General features: G+C 44.6%; 1 protein-coding gene across 1 annotated transcript; it reads right to left on the bottom strand.

The window, feature by feature from the left end:
- Positions 1 to 4,994: 4,994 nt before the first annotated feature.
- Positions 4,995 to 8,314, bottom strand: GPX2 (glutathione peroxidase 2). Its single transcript, XM_068565296.1, has 2 exons — positions 8,042 to 8,314; positions 4,995 to 5,666 (listed from the first exon to the last, which is right to left on the bottom strand). Exons 1-2 carry the CDS (start codon positions 8,261 to 8,263, stop codon positions 5,316 to 5,318), a joined length of 573 nt encoding a protein of 190 aa, XP_068421397.1. The 5' UTR covers positions 8,264 to 8,314; the 3' UTR covers positions 4,995 to 5,315.
- Positions 8,315 to 10,343: the final 2,029 nt, after the last annotated feature.

Raw genomic sequence — 10,343 nt, 5'->3', positions numbered from 1 at the left:
AAAAATCACAATGATTGGGAGTATGTCAAAGGGACAGAAGAGCCAGCTGAAGGAGCTCCCAGAGACCAAAGTTGGAACAGTTTGAGCAACAACATAAAGTAGTATTGGATTATAAACCAAACTATAAATATTCATGAGTCCATACTGATATAAATGAATGACTGAATAAATAAATACATATACTGGAGAGAATAGACAAATCCCCCACACAGAAAAATTTCAAATAATGTATGTAGATACTCCTCACTCCTTAAGTATGGGTTTGCATAGTGACTTCCTTCCAAAGAGTATAGTATGGAAAGGGGGAAAAGTAACTTTAACTTTTAGTTCACTGAGAAACCTGACAAACACTAGCCTGGTGATCAAGATTATCATCATTGATGATGAGCCACGTTGATAGCATTACTCTTGATATGATGTGATGAGAATGACACTTTGCCTTTGTGGTCTTCCTCCCCAAAACCCGTAACCCCAGTCTAATCATGAGAAAAACTTCAGACAAATCCCAGTTGAGAGAGGAATCCCAATGGAGGAAAATACCTGACCAATACTCCTCGAAACTGTCAAGGTTATCACAGACAAGGAAGTCTGAGGAACTCTCACAGCCAAAAAAGAGCATGACTATTAAATGTAATGTGGTATCCTGAATGAGATCCTGCACCAGAAAGAGAACATTTGGTAAAACTAGGGAAATCTGAATAAAGTGTGGACTTTAGTTAATATAAATAGAGTGGTTTCAATTGCTCCAAAGGGATCTTAGAATATCTTACCTTGCATAGTTGAAAGAATTCTGGCTTGGGTGTCATAAAACCTGGCATGTAGGCCTCTGCCACTTGGTAGCAGTATAACCATTAAGCAAAGTGTCATTCTGGACTTTATTGTCCCCTTTCTATAAAATTGGACTAGTATAAATTGATGTTATACTTCCTTCACAGTATTATTAGATCCAAATGAACAATGAACATAAAATGCTTTGGAAGGCATATAAAGTTCTAGACAGAACGAGATGGTTTCAGTTAGTTCTTCTCATTATGAAATCAAAACTTAAGGGTCAGGCATTAAAACAGAATTTTTTCCTATTCATATCTCAGATGTTCTGAACTGAGTGAGCAAAGTTGTTGACATCAGGGAAAAGCTTTGTTTTGTAACAGGAATAATGATAATAGCTGAGGTTTATTGAGTACTTACTATGTGCCAAGGCCTTTTTAAGCAGTTGTTTAATCCTCATTAACAATTCCATGAGGGTAGGTACTATTGTTATCCCAGTTTTAGAGCCAGAGAAACTGAGGCACAAAGAAGTTAAGTAACTTAGTCCAGGTTACGTAGTTAGTACAGTGATGCCCTCAGTAATAGTGTTCAGTACACATGAAGTATCAGAGTCTAGCAAGGTTAGGAAGAGGTTGAGGATATCAGTGACAGCACTCTGAGGAATCTAGGCATGTCAGACCAAGATTTATTATTCAGAAAAGTTAAGGCAGCTGTTCCTTAAGCATCAGTTGTTTTATTCCTGGAAAATGCTTTCCACTTTCTGCAAATCTATATCTGACCTGCTGAGGAAATCGTTTGGTGAAATGAATCCAGAAAGCAGAGAAAATGTTTCATTACTTTAAATAGCAGCACTAAGCCCATTACAGCTTCTGAATTGTCCCTTCATGGAGTTTGCTAATGCTTCCAACTTAGTCATTTGGAGCTCAAGAGTATGATTTTATATGCCCCTCCTGATATCCTCATCTCTTGCAGTATGTGTAATTATCTGTTTTAGACAATATATTACAAAAATTTTAAACATAAGATCCTATCCATATATTTCATTATTATTAAACCAGCATTGTACTGTGTTTTGCGATACTTTATCATCTTCTAGAATTCTTTTATGGATCTAATAGAATAAAGACCTCTTGAACTCAGTTCTACTGCATCTATATTTCTCTGTTTAAGTAAAGGGGAACCAGGCAAAGGCATTGGTCTTCTTTGCTTCCCTTTCTGAGATACAAGAAGAAATCACCTGTAGGTGTAGTGGGGAACGTGAACTTGTCCTAGCACCTCATTCTTTCTCTACCTGCTCCGTGATGTACAGGTCTGGGGTCGACCTGGTTAGGCTCTTGGAGTTCAAAGCTCAGCCTGTTTGCTGTTGTGTTGTTTTAGCTAGCTCTGTCTTCCTCAAGTGATCTTGGGTTCTCCCAGTACTAATTAATTGACATATGATATAGTCTAGGAAGAGCCAGATATGGTTTGTTACTTGTAAGTCATCAGTAAGAAGTATACATTCACTGTTCTTTATTTCAGTGTAACAAGAATCCTTTCGCTTTCATTCTTCTGTTTCCTGAGCAAAGCTAAGTTACTTGACTGAATTTGAGGCTCTTAGTTTTAAAATGTATCTTTCTTGACTGTAGTACAAGTCTCTATTGTGAGATGTGCTATGGTTGGGTAGAAAGGAAATCAAGAGACCTGGGTCTGAAATTAGCTTTGCCACCTTCTCATGGTGGGACATTGGGCAAGTCGTTCTATCAGTACCTTGTTTTCTTCAATGGAAAAACAGACATAATCATGCCTCCTTCACGGAGTTTTAAAATCAAATGATAAAATGTAAGTGAAAATGTCATTAGGTCATACAGTGCTGTGGACAGGCAGCTGTCAGCGGTCTTAATGCAGAAACTCTGAGACAGAAGGAAGCACTATTGTGTTGTGGTTAATAGTAGAAGCTTTGGAGTCAGACTGACCTGGGTTTAACTTTCAACTCTGCCCCTCACTAGCCCTTTGTCCCTGAAAAGTGTCTTGCTCAATTACCTTCTCTTTAAATAGAGATGAAAATTCCTCAGGGTCAGTATGAGGATTAAATAACCTAGCATATAGAAAGTACTTAATGCAGTGTGGGCGTATAGTATATGGTAATTTGGATGATGGTTGTAATGGTGATTATAAGAAATCACCAGATTTGAAATCACCAATAAGGGTTTGGCTCAGTGTTCCTTAAACTAAGGAGATGGCAACGGTGGGAACATAGTCATGGAAATAATCATCAGTTTCAGTCTTGTTTGTATCTTGGCCCCCTAAATCACTTATTCCAAGCCATATTTTTTGTAAGAGCCCTCAGAGGAATGATTCCTTCTGTCCCTCCTCTAAATCGAGTAGCATTATCTCAGCACTTCTGGGAAAGCTTGTTTATGGGACTTCTCCTTACTTCCTGAGTGCCCCTAGGGAAATTTGATTAAAAGATTGTTTATCTAGGAAAGTAGGTGATTATATTAAGCTTTGCCTTGTCTGTTTATGACCATAAGCTGATATTTCTGAGGAGGTAAAGGGGACCAACAAGATGAGGAATAAAGAAAAGGAAACAATTTCTCATTTCTGAAGCAAACAGCATTTCCCTGACCAAGTGACGAGCCCTCTTCCTAGCATTAAGGCCCTTTCTGACTCTCTCTGCAGAGTCACTTATACTGTAATTCCCATTCCTTTGGGAGTCTCTAAATAATTCTCTCAACTTGAGCCTCATGGGGAAGACCCAACACATTGTTCTGGCATATCAGGCCCTAAGTTGCCTGTGCCATAATACCAGCATCCAGGATAGCTGGCACTGCTGTTAGACATCATAACAGGCAATAGCACTGTAAAGATGATGAACAAATCATGCTAGCATCCCACATGAATTCTGATTTTATTTCTTCAGGGAAGCAGTTTGTCTCTGCAGTTATTGCTCTAAAATCAATGCTTGGTCCTGCCCACAAACCCATACCCCAGCTCTTGGCTCTGACAGTAGGAATCTTGAAGGGTTTGAGTTCTCAAGAGTCAAATTAAGGATGGCCTTAATTTAGCAGAGAGTCTGCAGAAGGATGCCAGGGGATTCCCACTATACCACTCAGGTTACCGTTTTGAAATAAAGCACCACTGATGACATAGCTTTAGTAGACGGTCAGACAGTAGGGACCCTTAACCTCTGTTCCACATTTACTTCTCAAATGATGCAAGTGCTTAGAAAACAGTTACGGGGAACATCCCTCAGCATTTTCCCCTCAGCATTGGGGTTCTCAAGCTGTGTGTCCAGTTTGGAGAACTGTCCCTTCAGGGCTTCAATGAAGAGAAGTAAAATATTCCATCTAGTGGTCAAAGAAGGAAGGGCAAAATGAGAAGTTTCCAGGAAGAGGTTTGTGGGACAAAGTCAAAGGGCAGTGGCCTGTCAGCTGGTGTCTTTTCTAGAGCATCTGATAGGACCTTGTCTTGGTGGTGCTTTTGAGTATGCCTGTACTAGGTGAGGATTCTGGGGCACCGTCCTTCAAAGCCATTCGGCAGAACTCTGTTCTCACAGAGAACAGCTGCCGTGTTGGCGGGTTATAAACAGTCTGACTGTCTGAAGGGAGGCCCTCTCACATCCCCACCCTCATGGAAAAAGAAGTGAAACCAGTCATTCATGCCTAAACTTGTCTGTCTTGTTCCTGCATTTGTGAATTTGTGAGTGTAAGAAAGACAAGGGTGGAATGTGAACTTTAAAAAAGAGGGAGAGTCAGTCTAACAAAGGATCCAAAACAAACGTTACTCCACAAGGTGATCAGGAAATGGGTAAAGTACTCTTTGTGTTCCCATTAACTGTACCCTCCACGCCCTTGCTGTCATTAAAGTGGACCAAATTCAGCTTCTCAAGGTGCAGGTAACATTTAGTCAGCCCAGTACCCACAGTGAGAGTGACATCTTCCTGACTGGAATCCTCTAACTAACTTCCCAGTGCTTCCTCCACTTTTCTTCCCCTTTCTCCTCGTTATCACCTCCTTTCCCCAGTTCTGAAGAAGAGCCATAAAGTAATAATACAATTCACATTTCCCAAAACTCCGCCTGCCACCCAGACCTTGACCTGAGCCTGCTTTCCAGACAGTAATTGGAGTGTCCCCTCGATCAGAGCCTCCCTCTCCTCAGCCTTTGTGTGCTGCCAGCCCCTCAGTCCCACCTGCAGTTTTATGCCATCCCTCCCACCTCGGTCAAGGAAGAGACACAGTCTGGCCGTTTCCACACCCGCCCTTTATTGGACTCAGCCAGCAGGCTGGCTCCGGACCCTCACACTTCTCAGACACCTCCCATAACAGATTTAGGAAGGTGCCATCATTCTGTGAAAGCTCAGAGCCCACCCGTCTTGGAGCCCCAGGTTGAATCACCAACCAGAAGTTTGGGGGGGAGGAAAGGAAACAGGCAGACCAGAAAGGTAAGGCTATTCAATGAAGGGAACTGATCTGAAGGGAAAGCCTGGGCCCAGCAGAGTCTCCTGAGGGCACACTGAATGCTCAGGAAAGACACTCAGGGGCAGGAGGAAGTAGGAGATCTGCTGGTGTTTATATGGCAACTTTGAGGAGGCGCTTGATGTCGGGCTCGATGTTGATGGTTGGGAAGGTGCGGCTGTAGCGCCGAAAGGGTTCCCCCTCTGGCCCGATGAGGAACTTCTCAAAGTTCCAAGACACGTCTGAGCGGTGCACTGGGCTCCAAATGATGAACTTGGGATCGGTCATGAGGGAAAACGGGTCGTCGTAAGGGTAGGGGAGCTTATCCTTCAGGTAGGTGAAGACAGGATGCTCATTCTGACCATTCACGTCACACTTTTGGATAAGGGTAAAGGTGGGCTGGAATCCACCCCCAGGGCGGACGTACTTGAGGCTGTTCAGGATCTCCTCATTCTGACAGTTCTCCTGGGGGAGGAAAGAGACAAAGAGCTTGGGAAACGCAAGAGATGAAGGATCTACAAAGTCACCCTCCTGTACTCCCCAGGATCATTCTTTCTATTATGTATATCCGCCCCGCGTACCCCCACCCCCAGCTTGCTTCTCTTTCCTTCTTCATTCGCTTTGCCCTACTCTTGACTCGGAGTTTTCCCTCTCACAGCTATTGTCTGATGGCCATTTCTATTGCTAGGCCATTTCTGAAAGTTCTCACAGACCCTAGCTTGGCTGTTCTTGTACTGAAAGATTTAGCACTTTTGAGCTGTCACTTCTCTCCCCGATCTACCCTGAGCAATGCTTAGGGTATCTGTCTGAAGCTTCAAGGAAACTTGAGTTCTGGGCAGTAGAAAGAAAGGGAAAGGAGGCTCAGGTCATACTGCCTAGAACCCTCCTTCCACTTACGCACCCACACATACATGCCTACACACACACACACACACACACACACCACACACACGCACACACACACACACACCCTGCCACCACCTTCCCTTTCCTTTTGCCCTGGTCTTGCCTGTCTTTCTTCTAATTACCTCTGAGTGTTGAATCTAGCCTTGGCCTCTGCCCTCCTCAGCTCCTCAAACTAAAGGTGAAATTGAGGTCTAGAAGAATGGGATTTATAGCTTCTTCCTTTCATCTTGTCCTAGATCTGCAGTACAAGTAGGAGGAAGCTTTGATGAAGGAAAACCCCATCCAAGGAAGACTAGTTTTCAGGTGCCATAAAGGCAAAGTAGGTTAGAGACAACAATGAACGTACTGTAAACGGAATTACTTCGTGACCAACAGGCATGAATTAAATAGGATTGAAGGTTTAGTGTTCTGGAATAGGCCAGCGGAAGGGGAAGTTACGGAAATAAGTGCTTAAGGACCAAAAGTTGTGAATGTGTAATTATCGTTCCTTTCACTTAGCTTCCTGCACCTCACGCTCACTTGCTGTACTCAGCTAGGATGCTTTAGATCTCAACCTGTTGCCTGTCTTTCCTCCCCGCTGCCAGCACTGTCCTATCCCCACTTAGCATTCCCCACCCCTGACAGCCCGCAAAGACCCATGGAAACCCTTATTTTCCACCCCCATCCGCCAAGTCTAAGAGTCATATATCTCCCTCAGGGGAAGAAGTTCGTGCCTCTGACCTACTAGAACCAATTAGTACAGTCAGTTCCAGGCCATCATGACATCTTGAGCCCAGAGTTGATGGCTATTAGACATCTTATCTCCTAATCAAAAGGCCTGCTGGCTACTGGTAGGTTACAGATTCCCTCCAGCAACTGGCTGGCCTGAAGTGATGGAAGGAGGCATCTCTAGGGCCAGAGAGACACCTCTGAAGAAGTTTTACCCTTTCTGTCTCTCTTGCCCTGGCCAAGCCTAGAAACAGAACTGAGGCAGGGAAGGAACAGTGAGAGCACTCATGGTTTGGGCTCAGGTTTGTCACAGCCAATGACATTTTAGCCTTCCTGCCTATGTCTCTGATAATCTCTTCCTTGCCTTCATGCCACTGTGAACTGAACCCAAGGGATTATAATTGGAGGACATTCTGCCTGCTTGTGCTATTAAAATCCTAAGTGAAAATATAAGAATCCCTAAAAGATAACTTGAGGTGTGCGGGCTGAAGATCTATAACAACTTGACCCATTAATCAGGGACAGAGAGGTACGTGTGATGCCCAGAGGAGACACGTACACTTTGCAAACCCTTTTGCCTTCCCCCAAATTCACTCTCCACTTGGCTGATTTTAAACAAACAAACAAAACCTTTCAATCTAAATAGTAAAGTTGCTTGCATTTGCATATTACTCTATACTTTTCAAGTTACTTTTGTAGCTCTTATCCCCACAACCTCATAATAATCCTATCAGATAAGTGGTATTATCCCTAGTTTATAGAAGAGGAAACCAAAACAGAAAAATTGAGTGACTCTTCCTGGGGCACAGAGGTATTAGATAGCAGAATCAAATCTAGTGAAAATGAAGGTCTCCTGAGTCAGTTCAATCCTAGTTTGATTCTTGATCTTCTATTTCCTCCAGTCATTCATTCAACAAACATTTAATGAGTGCCTTCTATACCCAGGCACTGAGGACACAATGGAGAGAAAAACAGACCTGGTACCAGCCCTCATGGAGTGTAGTGGGAAGACAAGAAACCATAAAAATCCATACGTTTGGTGTTCTATCACAGACAGAATCATACTGACTTCTCCCTGGTACTCGCATGCACCTAAAAACCTAGATTAACCAAACATACCCCATGATTCAAGACACTCCAACACACAGAGTCGTCCTCCCCCTCTCTTTAGCCCACTGGAGCTGCAGCAACCCAACTCCTTGGGTACAATACCAGGGACGTCTCACCTGATGTCCAAATTGGTTGCAAGGGAAGCCAAGAACCACCAGGCGTCTGGGAAAGCGGCATTGCAGCTCGTTGAGTTGGGTGAAGTCCCGGGTGGTTGTGCCTCAGAGCGAGGCCACGTTCTCAATCAACACTGCCCTGCCTCGGAATGTATTGAAATCTACCTTCTCCCCATCCAGGCTGATAGCACTGAGGTCGTAGAAGGACTTGGCAATGTAAGCCATGGTGGGAGTGCAGAGTGAGCGGCAGAGCAGTGTGAGCCCACTTAAGGGTCTATTAAAGGGGCGGGGAGGAAGGAGGAGCCAGGAAGGATATCACAATGGGACTTTGAGCATCCCCAGGATGACTTAGCAAAAACAGTCACCTACCTGTAACTGCTGTTTGAGCAAGAAGGTCGCTCCTATTTACAGACTCTGAACAAAGCCACCTCCCTGCTCCACCCGGTTGGCAACCTAGGAAGGGCCAATGTGATATCTCTGAGCAGACATTAATAATTCACTGCTTGCAGGAAACCAGAGCCCCAAAGGTTGGACGGGGAGGAAAAAAGGCAGGGAGGGATGCAAGATTGACTCCTACTTGCCCCAAGAAATTGTTCTCACTTGGCACAGACAGTTATTGAGTGCCTGCTGAGTGCCGAGCTCTGAATTGTGCAATTGAGAGGTCAGGGTCTGCCGAGGGCTGAAGGATGAGGAAGAGGATTGGGCGCATGTCCCCTTGACTCAGACTACAACTAAAATATATATGTAACTGTTCACATTTCTCTCTTTGGCTCTTACTTTCCACAAGCACAAAATCAAAGGGACCGTTAGGAGGACGGTGTGTGGTTTTCTAAAATAATGGCTTTCAGTGCCTCAGCTTGCACCAGTCTGAAGAGGGGAAGCTGTGTTTGTCTTGAAAAGTCTCTCAGTGGGTGATGGTACTTGTCCTGGAGAGCACATCTGCCCTTGCCCCTGTGCTGTACCATCTCCTCTAATACCCCACCCCCCACCTCCACAGGGTCATGAGGATGCAGTTGGTTGTGGCTGGGATAACAGAGAGGAGTCACAGAGCAGGTGGGTAAACTCAGAGGGGATGGATGCCCCTACCTCTTATCAGACAAAGACTCAGTCCCAAAGACTTCTCAGAGGGGCTTGCGCTGGTCATTCCCCACAGAAGGAAGTGTGCAGGGAGTCAAAGCTGCTACGGTTCTAGACCCAGCTAGGCCACTCACGATGTTTTCAACACCAGCATGCAATGTGTTGCAGGACATCTGGGGACCTGCTAAGAGCTATCATGGGAGCACAGCACTGGAAGCCCACAGAAACTAAAAAGACCTAATGCTTCACTTCATTCTTCCAAACACCCACCAGTGCAAGAAATCAGGGGGGTTTTCTTTGTTTTTTTGTTTTTTGTTTTTAATGCCTGGATTTCTCCATCTTTAAAGCTGGCTATTAGGCTTTACCTGGCTTTGGGATTTTAGAGCGAAATTTCAATAACAATGCAGTTGTTTACTAGAGAGGTTTTCACAGGTATGTGTCCATTGGGAACTGTCTCCTAGAACAAAGAATAAGCCAGGTTGGGGAGCAGCTGGTCTTGAGAATCTGATTTGTTGAGAAGATGGAGGAAGTACTTTCCAGGAAGTACCCAGGTTTTCTGTTCTGTAGCCTGTTCATGGCTGTTTATAGCAACACGGGAATCCATACATCTTAACTGGCTGTTCCCTACAAAAAAGCCTCCATTACCTAAGTGGGAATGGAATCTTTTGCCACTAGAAGAGGTGGCAGGAAACGCAGAGAGAAGTGTGTCCCCTGCTGAGGCTGGGTGGAGTTGCTAGAAAAAGCAAATAAACGCCTCCTAAGCCACTGAGCCAAGAACTTGGCCTTGATAATGGGCTAAACTCTTAACATGAACTTGCCAGATTCACCTGCATGCCTACCACTTCCCTAGTACTCTCTGGGCTTCCAGATGCCTCTTACTGGCTGCCCTTCTGGGACCCCTCTCCAGGAAGACCATGGAAGTTCCTGAACTGAGGAGTGGAGGTGCCGTCTTCCTTAGGTACACAACATCCCTTTTCTCCAGGGGCAACCTAGGACACCTTGAGTCACCCAGCTTCTCACCTTTCACGATTGAACACAATTGATGAAGCTCTCCTAAAATACCTCTTTGTTTCCAGCGTTACCTCAAACTGGCCTACTTTCCAGAAGCTTGTAACTTTGTACACGCACTAACATGGCTTTCCACAGGGACAGTAGATGTTCTGGAAAGTTCACTGGCTTAGTAGCCAGAAAGCCTAGGTCAATGGTTCTCAATTCTGGCTGCAAATGA

The sequence above is a fragment of the Eschrichtius robustus genome, chromosome 1 (genome assembly GCF_028021215.1).
Source record: "Eschrichtius robustus isolate mEscRob2 chromosome 1, mEscRob2.pri, whole genome shotgun sequence".
Lineage (NCBI taxonomy): Eukaryota > Metazoa > Chordata > Mammalia > Artiodactyla > Eschrichtiidae > Eschrichtius > Eschrichtius robustus.
This window is presented reverse-complemented; position numbering and strand designations above follow the sequence as displayed.